This window comes from Anarhichas minor, unplaced genomic scaffold, assembly GCF_050575085.1.
Source record: "Anarhichas minor isolate MPS153535 unplaced genomic scaffold, ASM5057508v1 ptg000058l, whole genome shotgun sequence".
Taxonomy (NCBI): Eukaryota; Metazoa; Chordata; class Actinopteri; order Perciformes; family Anarhichadidae; genus Anarhichas; species Anarhichas minor.
This window is the reverse complement of record NW_027466504.1, coordinates 14,047,571-14,061,192: the sequence shown is the minus strand read 5'-3', so window position 1 is coordinate 14,061,192 and position 13,622 is coordinate 14,047,571. Positions and strand designations below refer to the sequence as shown.

The following is a 13,622-nucleotide window of genomic DNA, read 5'->3' as shown; positions in this document are numbered from 1 at the left end:
TTTCAGTATGAGAATGGACTGTAAAAGGTTTATTCATGTGTGTAAATCCTCTTCCACGAACAGTTGTTCTGTTGACTTATTCTCTTTTTTTTTTATGTAACTGTATCTGTAAAAATGTAACAATAGATAGTTTTTTTCCCCTTGATTGCAGATCATAGTACATGACATGTTTGAACACTGCAGCTAGTAAAAAATATATTTTTAGATCTATTGAAGGTGCAGTGTGTAGGATTTGGTGGCATCCAGCGAGAAGGTTCGCAGATTGCGACCAACTGAAACTTCTCCTGTGTGCCAAACCTGTAGGAGAACTACGGTGGCCGACACCTAAACACAGCTTCTTGTTTGTCCGTTCTGGGCTACTGTAGAAACATCGCTCCATTGTATGTAGATAGAAATGGCTCATTCTAGGGTAACGAAGACCCAACTATTCCTATTTGGGGTGATAATACACAAAAGAAAACATACATATTAATATTATATTCCATTTCTTCCAATAGATCGACATTAATGCTACACACTGTTTCTTTTTAAGTGTATTAAATAGAATAGAACTGGGTCATTTGAGGCACTTTGAGTTGCATTAACCCAATTTTTGTCTGAATTAATGGAAATGTTTTTTGAAAATTAAACTAACTCGTAAACTTGAAGACATACAGTAACCTAACGACAGGTTAGTGGTTGTAGAAAGGCGATCCTTATCAAATACAGGACAACATTTATTTACAAGAGTTTACTTCTGGGTGGCTTTAGATTATAAAACAAGATTATCAAACAAGAAGATTAGCCAGCTTCAGTGCCCAAAATACCATTCAAAAAGTGAGTCATTGCCTTTTTTTAATTAAAGAGGCTCACCACACAATGGACCTAGTAAACACTGAAATAAAGAAAGAAATAAAGGAATTAAGAAAGATGCAAACAAACAAAACAAAACAATACTTTGCAGGTAAAATAAAAACCATAACTTCCGATATGGTTAAAATGTCATTGTGTCTTGTTTGATATTATCATTTATTTAGATTTCTCAGTTGTTTTAATAGACATTCACTTCATGGTTTCTTCCTGACAGCAAAGGAATCAGACCAAGACTACAATCTCATCAGATCGTTCATTGTCCTCATCTACATCCTCTTCTGTTTTGTGATCATTTTTTTAATTGAGTAAATCATGGAGGTTTTTTTTCTTCTTTTACCTAATGCAACAGATGGTTGTGGAGTGTATAGCACATGATGCTGTATAGAGTTGGTGTAAAGCACTGACCATTATAACAGTACAGATCCTTTGTCCGTGTCAGAGGTGGTCACAGCATTTTATGTAAAATGGGTCAAAGACAGATCACAGAAGTTACTTTTAATACAGAATGATCATTCATAAAAGACTCACACACTTTCTATGAGGTACAATTCAGTGTAGACTAGGTGGCTCTTAATACAATAACATTCTACAAATGGTATCACAAGCAATATATTACAATAGCTGATATTGTAATTACTCAAAACAGTCGATACAGAAACGTTTTAGCCAGTTATCAAAGTTTACAGACTGTAGAGTAGTATTGAATTTTACATTTGTATCGCCATACTATTTTGACAGTTTAGCTTTCTTACCTTCAGACAAAAGCATCTCTTCCATGATATAATTATATATATGTTTTCCAAGATATTTAGCTGATCAGAAAATTGCATGTTTGTTTACATCAAAAACAAATAATGTGAAAAATATACATGTCCATCATCTGCAAAGTTTTGTTATATCCTAGTTTTGACAGAGCCGTCTCCTGTGGATTGGTGGTTGAAGAAGCCCAGTTGGGCCCAGGAGTAACTCTTAAGATCAGTGTCATTGGATTAGCTTGTAAGCATCTGCCTTTAGCCTTCTCCAGTCGCACACCAACACCTTGAGAGCTGCATCATATGTACAGGACTCTAGACGGAGCCGTCTTCATGGTGCGGTTTCATGACTTCATTCTTTACGATGAAGAATGTAAAGATATTACATTTTCCACTGCTTTTTCTTTTTGTACACCCCTGCTTTGGTGAGTTTCACTTCTTAATTATTTGCTTAACGTTGGAATATTGCTGTGATCAGATTGTGAACGCTGTTCAGATATATTTTCTGAGTTGATGATTGTACATCTCTCTCGGTTTATAATTGAATTATATCCTGTTTCCTTTAATTCATATTCTTGCCTAACCTGGTTGCTGTTATTTATATACGTGTTTTCACTCTGTATGACTGTTATACTGATTTGTTTAATTTGTTTTTAATATTCAGTTGGTCGTGATATTCTAAACAACAACAGCATTATTTCTGCCACCAGAGATCACAGGGCTATGTATAGAAAAGGTTTCTTATGAGGTTGACGTAACTCACCTGTAATCCCAGTCAAACTGACTGAGCTTGGTTTATGTCCCTGGTTTTTAAAGCAAGACTATATGTAACTGTGATGGTTACTGGATAAAAAGGACAGAAGAGCAATATCTAGTATTCATTTGCTAACATTAGCGAACATTAGCCATCACAAGCTTCTGGTTATACCAGACCAAGTACTGTTTGTGAGGGTGTGTTTTGAAGCTTAAGAATTCAATGTTCAATTTGTTAGAGGAAGATTTATTTCTTTTTTTTTTCTAGTCTCACTTTAAAGTGAATCACATTATACTTTTTAACTTTTATTAGGTTTGGCATGAACATACAATTCATCATCAGAGCATTTTCAAAAACTAAATGGTATATATTCCCTCTATGCAAAGACATTGTAAGAAGTGACAATTTACATATTGCTGAACACCAAAAAAGCTTACAAGCAACCATAAACAGATAAGAAGAAGAAAGTTTAAAAAAACACAGCAAAACTAGAAAAAGGTAAACAAGAAAAACAACAACAGAAAAAAAAACACATCAGTCAGCTAACAGTAAATGGTGTCCGTGGTAAACATTAATAGACAGTACAGCAGCATACCACCCATGCCACAACAAACACAATATTTGTACCCCTCCAAAACGTTCAAGCTTTTAATGATGGTTTTATTTCACTGTCCTTAGCACATGCAGACTTTGCCCCTTATTTCTACGACAATGGACCCTACATCTACAATGGGAACCTGGCACTGTTTAGCCTCTCGGAGGATACGGCTGTTGGTAAGTTCAACCTCTGGGACATTGGTGGAACAACCAATCATGACAATGGCATGTTTTGGCATGAGTCCTGGATGTTAAATAGTCTTTGATAGCTGAACAAGCGGCACGTACATACTCACACTAACATGCTCACCTGTTGAAGTGAGGAACAGTTTGCTGGCTGTGAATTTGGTGCAGCTGTCCCTCGACACCTTCCAGTCAGGGTACTTAAGTATTACTATACTGCTGGCTATTGTGTCTCAGTTTGGTTTGTTCCACGGCAGTTTGGCCCAAACAATGGGTTTACTACACTCTTTGATTGTGGGTTAAAGTCTGGTTAATTTTGCATTTGGAGCCAGTTTTAGCAAGTGATCTTTTATTCTTAAATTTGGAAAAGTAACATACATATATATGTATATATATATATATACACACACATTTTTTAATGATACATTTTCTCTCCTACAAATATGTCTGAACCAGTCAGCTCCTGAAGCTAATTTGACTAAATTATGACATGTATTTTCAGGTACAACGATCTATTGTCTCAATGGCACAGACCCTGAGGGACAGGAGGTGAGGTATGGCGTTTCCTTTGATCCAGGGTCCAAAGAATACTTCAGGGTCGACCCCAAATCTGGAAACATTACGTTGGTGGAACAGCTTGATAGAGAGGTACATTTAACATAGGTCTCAGAGGACACTAAGGTAGAACAAATGATCAATTTAACTTTTTATGTGAACTTAAATATCTTTAAAAAACTAAAAATGTTTCTGTCTGCCCAGAAACAAGATTCTATTGACGTTCTTGTCAGCATCACAGATGGGCGAAGTAAGGTAAGGATTTGGTTCAGTGTGAGATTATGTTTAGCACCATCCCTTATAATACATCAAACTAAAATCACTTTGAACATGTTTCATGAGGTTTTTTTATTTATCTTGTTAGGTTGTGGAAAGAGTCACAGTATTTGTAATGGATGCAAACGATGAAAAACCTGAATTCCAAAACATGCCGGCACTAATTGATGTCCTGGAAGTAAGTTAAGCCAAAAGTGTATACTCTATGAACCTGAAGTGTCTCCCTGCATACAATTTAAAGGACATTATATTACTGAAAAAAATATAAAAGTAGATATGTCTAGCTTCAGTTCTTTTTAAACCTTATATGGTGTGACCTAAATCATTTTCTGTGTTTTAGACAACTGAGTCTGGCAGCAGCATCTACAAAGTAGAGGCAGTGGACAAAGACACAGGCTCAGGAGGCTCAGTCACCTACTTCCTCCAGGTATCACTTGGCCCACTCACAGAAGACTCACTCTAGCTTCTGTAGTAAATACATTCAGATAAGAAATAAGAAATAAGCACAGACAAAACATTTTTTTAAATTCTCCTTATATGAAAAGCTAGCTGAAAGTGCCAGCTCTAATGTTAATCTGCCTGTCATGGAAATAATGTATAGATGTACTGATAACAAGGTTAACATCAGTTGGATTATTCCAGTGCTCATGTGTGCATGTGCCTGAACATGCTGGAGTAGTTATGAGGATGGGGATTAAATCACAATTACATTTGTGTCAGGTATTGGAGGCTTAGAGGGCTGCTTTGGCCGGGGTGGCAGAGAATGTTAGTTTGCACTTTGGGCTATTAGAACCAAAGAACAGCTGGACTGACAGTGACAACTGAGGCACTGCACATCTGGACAGAGCAGCTTTCACCTGCCCTGTCCTTGAGCATATGGGCTCTTTACATCCAGATGTACAGAGAGATGGACTCTATGGATGATGCGGCCCAATTCAAGTGGCTATTGAGTGTTTTTATGCAACCATCTGACCACTTTTCATGATATCTCACGTGAGTGGTTGTAAATGGGGTTTAGGGGGTTTCAGCGACAGGCTTTTACTCATGAGACCTAAAAAGTGTGTTGTGTGTGTGTGTGTGTGTGTGTGTGTGTGTGCTTTTAAAATCCTGCTTTTGTCCTGTTCTCTGTTGCAGAATCCTCAGTCCACTTTGTTTGCCATGGACAGAAATAGTGGTGTCCTGCGTATCAAATATGGAGAAATGTTGGACTATGAAAAAACAAAGACACACTTTGTCACTGTCATTGCAAAGGTAATAGGTGCATCAAAACTCATTAAATGTGTCTGTTGTGCAATAGAGTACTTTCATTTCCAATTCAAAAACAAGTACCCTGTGGAGTTTTTGTCTGCTATTTTATTTGCTGTTATGTTGTGCCAAGACATGTCTAGCATACAGAGATGTAAAAAGTCAGCTTTGGAAATGTTTTATGAGGAAGGAAATATATTCAACACATTTGGTAGGCCTCAAGGATGCCCAAAATACTTTTGGGTAAGAAACCCTTCACAGGGCTTTCTGTATATGATGCCCTCATTAGAAAAGTATATACATTACATAAACATAACAAAAAAAAAAGGTAGATTTAAACTGCACATTTCCTTTGTTCCAGGACAGTGGTGGTAATTTTAATGGCAAGGAGCAGTTTATGTCATCCTCTGCTACCCTGACGATCAATGTAATCGATGCACAGGACACTCCGCCATCTTTTATCGGGACACCGTATTTTGGCTACGTTTATGAAATCTCCGTGCCAGTGAGTATGAAAACAACCTTCAGTGACTTTTTTCTTTGACTCTACCTCATAACTAAAAACATTTGAGTTTGTATACCAACTCTTCATTGCACAAATCTTTAAACATTTTGTAAAGTAAAATCTGCCACATTTCTTTTTTTTATTGCAATAAATTTACATCTTAAATGAGCATCACATTGAACATAGCATAGCAAGACAAGGAAACCCTAACAGTGAATGTAATTTATTTCTATATTCACACTATGAAGAAGAAACACCACAAGACAGACAGCATTATCTCATATCACGCAGCTTTAATTGCTGACATTTCTCAGTAATGCCCCGGCTGACTTCTGTGAAAGCTACATTATCTCTGTCACAAAATGTCACTGCAGTCATATCAGAGAGATTACTCGCTCTGATTTTCTTTCAAAAGGGAATAATTAGGATCATGACATTTTAATGTACATCTGAAGAAGAATTAAATGTCCTGCTTTGTTAGGTGTTGTGGAAAATCATACCCATTATACCATCCGTTTTTTTTGACAATGTTACGCAACCAAATGCTGAGTTGCATCATGTTAAGAGTGACACAAAAGAGTTGTTTAATGGCAGTAAAAATAAGGTCCTTAAGTATATCAGTAGTATCCGTTAGCGGATCAAGTTGAACAACAGTATATTTTACAATAAGCCAGCTTTATGTCCTGGTTATCTTTAACTTCTATCACTAATTATTAATCTCATCTCACTATTGATCTAAAACCTGTTTTCCTCAGGGATCTGAAATATTCACTGTTCTTGCCAAAGATGGCGATGGGGGAAACCCAAATCCAATCCGTTATTCCTTTGAGGAAGGTAAGCATTTCACTCAAAGAACATTAGCGTGATTTTGAAATGAATCGACAGCGCTCATAGGTCTGCCTGTTGTTTGTCTCTCCAGGTGACGATGGTGTTTTTAGCATCAATAAAACAAGCGGTTGCATCACACTGCTGATTCTACCCATCTATCTGAAGAGAGAAATCTTTAACATTAAAGTCAAGGTAAGTTGCAGTTCATAAAGATTACTGTAGATATCCCACAGTCTCAGTGATAAATGTGACGTGACCTGCATAACCTTTACCCCTGGTGTCCAGGCAACAGAAGTAAGTCCTGAAGGCAGACTCGTGGACTACGGGGTGACCACAGTGGTGATCCGTGTGGTGGACCTGAACAATAATCCCCCTACTTTCTACGGAGAGAACGGCCCTCAGAACATGTTTGAGTTGACCATGAATGAGCATCCACCTGAGGGAGAGATACTCCGGGGGCTGAAAATCACTGTCAACGACTCCGATCAGGTGGGGAGGCCTTATTGTCTTCCATATGTTCTCATACACTGACTGATATGAACATGACTAAACAGTTGTTATTTTCAGCGATGTTTTACTGAGCAGTTATCAACTTTTAGCCCTTATACAGTGTTATTACCGTTGAAAGCTGCTTCAGTTAACCAGGAGACAGTGATTGCTGTAATGATTTTTGTTACAGTGATTATGTAACAACACTCATTTCCAACCAAATTACATTGTTATCTAATAAGAGACTGATTTAATCAGCATTCATTGTGCCTTTCCGTCCATGAAATGACTTTAAGCCTGCCATTATCACAGACAATCCTTTTAAAATTGCACAAATTTGAAAGTAAGCCAACACAAATTAAAAGGTGCTCTCTAGCTGTGCCATTTGTCAGCTTATGCAAGTCTCTTTGGGTTTCCAGCTCCTTGTATGAGTCTTGCCCAAATGCCTGATGTTCACCAAATGTGTTCTCAGATAATACTGTTACAACATCAGGGCGAGCTCTCTTTGTCCAGCGATATTATGTTTCACCAGGAATACTACTGCTGCCACTGATATATCCTATTGATCTCTCATACATTATTGTAATAAATACAAAGCTTTTATATTGATTGAATGGACTGTATACTACATGGATTATACTGTACGTCTGCGATAGCTTTGTGACAAATGCAGATTAGCATGTACAATATAACTGTCATTGTCACTAATGAGACATTCTGACTAATGTGATGACGTGCGTTGTTCTCTCGCAGGGAGCAAATGCTAAATTTAATCTTAGACTGATCGGACCGGGAAGGATGCTGCGAGTCGTCCCTCAGACTGTACTCAATGAGGCCCAGGTCACAATCTTAGTCGAAGACTCTGCTGCCATGGACTATGAGAAACACCACTTTCTCACATACAAGGTGAGAAAGTGAGAAAGTGTACAAATAGCAGCATTATATCAACTGCATCTGCTGTGTATTGCTCTTTTTCCACCTATATATTTCTAATCTGTCTCCTCTCTAGCTACTTGCAGCTGAGATCGATACGCCCGAGAGATTCAGTGCCACAGCAGACATCGTCATTCATCTCCTGGACACAAACGACAACGCTCCCAAATTCTCCTCAGAATACTACATCGCCAGAATTCCAGAAAACTCACCCGGCGGCTCCAATGTGGTGTCAGTCACGGTGAGAGAGTCTTCATCCTGTCTAAAAATACATGCCAACACCAATGTACGTCACTGAGCTAAAGATGAATGCTGATTTTTTTAAAAATACCCCAGAGGGCCATTAATTCCCTGCATGTCGAGTTTTTTGAGGGGTTGGGATAATATGTGAAAACATAGATAAAAGCTAGGCGAGGTAAGCTGCCAGATGGCTATCACTTTCATTTTGTTGTGTAACACCAAATTCCCAGATTTTTTCCCCCTAATGCTGAGCAGCACATGCAGCTGCAGCACAGAAATGTGTGCAGAAATAAACACTTTTAGCAACATGTTTCAGTGTCATTTAGTTTAAAAATGATGGACGGATGACATTTTTTTTTTGCTGTCATCCATCGCTCTTGTCGTTTCATATCAGCTTTGCCGGCGCTCAAAGCAGCAGGGGGGCTTGCTGATAAATCCTGCCCTTGCATGAGCGCTACAGAGGCTCATTTCCTTGATCCCAGGCAATTTCAATCAGATGAAAGAACAGCCATCAAGTGACCTTGGACACACTGAGACAGCGAACAGGCCTCCCTGCAGCGACAGACAGACAGACGGATTAGTCGATGCCCATGATGATGTTCCTATGACATCAAAAAAGAGTATTTTTATAGCTGACCCCTGCAATATCATCTTTAAATCCAGCACAGATTCATTCAGTTTACTAAATCCATGGCGGCAGACAGTTCTCTTTTCTGCTTTAGTAAAGAGGTACAAACAAATCTAACATCAATATTTTGAGGTTTATCAGCGGTATGACGTAGAAACTGTGATATGCCTTAGCTGACTGAGCCACATACTGCACTCAAACTCCTAAAGGAGAATTACAGATTACTCCACCTGCTATCAAACTGACCTAATATACGCAAGTGCCTCAACCAAACTCATAAAAAACAATTTCTCTATAATGTTTTCTGTTCATCCCACAGGCAACAGACCCAGACTCAGGACCGTGGGGCGATGTGAAGTACTCCATCTACGGATCAGGGGCTGACTTGTGAGTATAAGAATGTTACTTTAACTAAAATGCTTCTTTTTTTTTTCAGCACTTGGCACCCCCTTGAAATTTATCTCATCCTTATAATGTTATCAGCCTGCACAATAAAAATAAATCTATTATATTACATTACATTATATAACAAGCAAACCATGTGTTCTAAGTTCCGGGCTACCTTTTTGTTGCCTCCGCTGAGACTATTTATTGGTCCATTACGTCATATGTAAACCCTTCATGTGTAGAAAAGCAGGTGGTAACAGCAAATGAGAATGAAAACATACAAAAATAAGTCACAAATGCTTAAACAACAATATTAGCAGTTGATACCCTCAGCATTTGTCAACAGTGGAAAAACAGGAAATTAGTTAAAATAAATAACAGATGTGGCTTTTTAATTATAGACCACTGTACTTAGGAATACCTCCTACCGTGAAAATCTGCCTGAAAGAGTACAGGACAGAAGCAGCAGACTTGTTTTTCACATTAGAACTTGGTTCAGTTTGATCCCTCGGAGGATTTGCTGGTATTTTCTCTCATCTCGATTTTTATTAGATTTCCTGTTAGAAGTCTAACCTCTGAGTAAAAGGTCAGTCGTCACTGTTTTTACATTACATTACATTACAGTTCTCACTACTGTTCTCTTGTTAATAACACACAATATACCCTCAGCTTGCCTTTCCGTTCACATCACTACAGATACAGTCTGAAAGATCACCTGCATATTGTACAAAGTCAATTTTAATCTGCATGCTTTTGGACCAAAATACCTGGATTTGGAAACAGTAAAGCAAGAGAAACATGACCTTGTAACATGCAGCAGCAACATAAACAGACAGGTGTATGTTAGCAGAGACTTGTTTTAATCTCTCAGGGCTGTTTCCAATAAAGCCCTTGCTGTGTACGATGAAATGAAGGTAGTAGTAGAGTATTTTTGGACCTCTCAGTAGAGATTTTGAGCTCTGTAGCGATGAATTAGAGGAGATATGTGATGTCACATGGCATCCAGGGGAAGGATTTCCGAAATAAGCAGCGGAGGGAGATTTGGAGCACTTTGTTTATCTCAGTGCATGCTTGTTTGGTCAAAACCAGTTTTAAACTGTGTCACTTCAGTATACTACAACCTGCCTCTTTGGAATTTGTTATGAAGCAATAAATGGCTAAATTTCCCCTTGCGTTTGCAAAACTATACATTTTATATGTCTGACTTTCCACTTTTTTTTACAATAACTTGTAGAATACTTTAGTGTACACAGGAGGCTGTCTTGATCTTTGCCTTCCTGCCCTCTGTCTTTGTTAATCCTGTAATGGGATTGGAGGAGAAAATAGACTGTTGTTTACTTCTGATTGTGACAAAGTCATTGTAGGGTAACGAAACAAGTCAGTCAGTGAAACTATCTTCCACTGTATGTTAACAGTTTAATCTTTCACGACTTAAGACAATTGACAGTGGTATCACCTATTGTTTTAAAGTTTTAAGTGCTGCATATCTGGTTGAAAAGAAAATTAACTTTTAAAAAAATGCTGCCATTCAGCAGAAATGTAATCTATTTTCTTTTGCTCAGCTAGAAAAGAGTAACTTTGTACACCCCTAATAGTCTCTTAAAGTGTTGACCCATCGTTTTTAGGATAGGGCTATCAGCAGCCTACCTTCACAGTCTTTGTGCTGTCCATCGCTTAACAAAGGTGCTCTTGAGCAAAACGCTCACGTCATTAAATAGAGTGCACACATTCTCGGTAAGCCTACTCTTAGAAGAAAACAAAGGTTCACATGCAAAATGTTCAAGACCGTGTGGCTCTCAACATGCATAGTAAATCTGAAATATATTGAAAAATCCTGTCTCATTTACAGGTTCCTGATCCAGCCTATATCTGGAATCGTCTACACCCAGCCGTGGGCGAGCCTGGACGCGGAGGTGAGGTCCAAGTATAACTTTTATGTAAAGGCAGAGGATGCAGAGGGGAAGTACAGCCTAGCTGAGGTCTTTGTGACTGTGTTGGACCTGAATGACCACCCACCTGCATTCAACGACAACTTCGTGGAGAAGACTATGGTGATTGGAGCACCAGTGAAAATAGAGGTATTTGCTCTTCCGTGATGCACTATGTCAGATAAAAAGAAACTCGAGAGTAAAGCCAACACCATTATCTTTTTACTGAAGTGCACCTCCATCTACACAGGCTGTCGACGAGGATGCAGAAGTACCAAACAATGTCATTGAGTACGCCATCATGAGAGCTGAGCCAGACAACAACATCTTTGATATCAACACTGACACGGGGGAGATCATGCTCAAGTCCTACATCAAGTCCATGGCCATTATTCAGAACATCACCCAGCACAGAGAATGCACCTGGTCGCTGGTGGTGCAGGCTCGGGACCGCGGTCAGCCTTCCTTTAGCACCACTGCGGTCATCAAGATCGACATCACTGAAGCTGTAAGTTGCCACAAAGTAGATGAGTAGAAACATGCCAGTCAAACCCATATGAGGGGTCATATCTATATACAATATGACTTGAATTCTAAAAAACGTAATTGCATTGAAACAAAGTGTTTAATTGTGTTTTGGACAATAATGTCATCTTATGCTGCTCTAATGTGTTTCTAGGTGTAGCTACAGGCTAATATATACTATAGTATTATATAGAAATAAATATTGTTAAATTTCATAATAATGGTATTTTTAAAAATGTAGCAAATAAATTAACAATGTATTATTGAAGTATAGCTCTTACACAATCAAAAAGCATTGAATTTGTTCTGCTGAGTGTGTAGTGTGACTGCTTTTCTCCCCCTCTATATTCAACGGTTTGTAATGCAAGCAAATAATCTAGTCTTGAAACATCTGATCAGTTAGTATGTGCAGCTTTTCTGCAGAATGATCAATTTCATCACAGCTAAAGTTAAAAATTTGTAGTCAGGAGAAGAATATGATTCTCACACAATCGCAATTGTCATGTTTTCAGATCAAATCCAGATTTGTCTCATACTTCTTGGGCCTAAGGAGACGTCCAGGGGCTGTGTTTGGGATTTGTTTGACCGTTGTCACCTTTGCCATTTCATTGACAATCTTCATTTCAACTCTTATGTACTGGAACTCTGTAAAAAAGTCCCGTGTAAAAGCTCAGGGCAAGATCAGAAAGATTATAAGGAGGGCTACTGTAGCAGTACTGTAGCTTTTACTCCGCGGTACCAAGAATTTGTAGCGATTCATTTTTAAAGAATTTTGTTAAAGACTGTGTCTGTGAAAGAGTACAGGAGCACAATTCTCTCATTGTCCCTTCTTTGGGATTTAGTACTCACCATTATGACACCACAACAACCAACAAAATTACCAAATTAGTTTTTTGTTTTTTTTCATTTCACATGAATTCATATTTTCATTCTCAGATGTTGGATGGTCTCAGCTATGGGTTTCCCAGTCAACCTCTCTGATCTTGTCTTGACAAAATATAAAACAGTGAATCAATAACTTAAACTATAATCATCATTTGTAGTATGTTTAATTAGCAAGACATTCACCAGGAAAGAGAGAAATATTTGTTTTTATACATACATGTACATTATTATGGCAGTACATTAACACTAGTTTAGTATTGTATTTTGCACCTCACATGATATTTGTAGCCAAATCATGAATACATGCAGTACTACAGTACATACACGGGACGATATTTAGAAGTTAATCTTTGTGTGACAGACAATGTCTTCAGTCCCATGGATATGAATTCTCCCTGTGCTCTTTTACAGACCCAACTCAGTGGGGGGCCTTTGGGATCATTTTTTATGCAGAATAGAAACAAGCCTTTGCAAATCCTAGGCATGCTTGCTGGTGTCATTAGTCTCATGGTCATAGTCACAGTCATCATCTCCACTGCAACATTCATGCGCAACAAAAAGTCCAACCGGATCCTGCCTAACCGCCGCGTGAGAAGGAGGCCACCGACACAGCAGCCCTGGAACCTCAGAAACCCCTTCAAGGTACCAGAAACTCCCGGAGAGAAGTTCAGAGTAGATGAGGAAGAGCCAGAGGTCATCGTGGAGAATGTCAACTATAACAACAATGTGACCGATTTTGTTGTGAGACAATGGCCTCCGCCGCCGAGCGCCCCATCTCTTCCCCCTCCACCACCCACTTACATCCCAGGGCAGAGGCAGTGGGCGGTACCAACCGTCTCAGCAACAGTGGCACCCAAACCTAGAAAGAAGCCAAATATGAACAGACAGGACACTGTGAACTTAGCGCTGGTCTCAGAGCTCAAGATGAGATTTGAGCAGAAGAGGATGCTGAAACATTGATCGTGTTTGACAAAACATTCTTACCTTTAAGGTTCATTTAGTAGCTGTCCTGGAGCTTTCATGACCTTCATCAGCAGATCCAGTCCGCCCGCTTGTCATG

At 38.8% G+C, this 13,622-nt stretch overlaps 1 protein-coding gene across 1 annotated transcript; it reads left to right on the top strand.

Annotated features, from left to right (window-relative positions):
* The first annotated feature begins 1,968 nt into the window (after nt 1-1,968).
* Nucleotides 1,969-13,522, top strand: cdhr1a (cadherin-related family member 1a). The gene is made up of 17 exons (XM_076077229.1): nt 1,969-2,029; nt 3,037-3,132; nt 3,641-3,786; nt 3,898-3,948; nt 4,058-4,147; nt 4,310-4,396; nt 5,104-5,220; nt 5,576-5,719; nt 6,475-6,553; nt 6,639-6,739; nt 6,833-7,036; nt 7,790-7,942; nt 8,046-8,210; nt 9,157-9,224; nt 11,074-11,302; nt 11,403-11,660; nt 12,974-13,522. Exons 1-17 carry the CDS (start codon nt 1,969-1,971, stop codon nt 13,520-13,522), a joined length of 2,598 nt encoding a protein of 865 aa, XP_075933344.1.
* The last annotated feature ends 100 nt before the right edge of the window (nt 13,523-13,622 follow it).

Coding starts and splice junctions, on each gene's coding strand:
- cdhr1a (XM_076077229.1), top strand. CDS start 1,969: ATGAAGAATGTAAAGATATTACATTTTCCACTGCTTTTTCTTTTTGTA. Junction 3,133..3,640: donor CTCGGAGGATACGGCTGTTG/GTAAGTTCAACC, acceptor ATGTATTTTCAG/GTACAACGATCTATTGTCTC. Junction 7,943..8,045: donor ACCACTTTCTCACATACAAG/GTGAGAAAGTGA, acceptor TCTCCTCTCTAG/CTACTTGCAGCTGAGATCGA.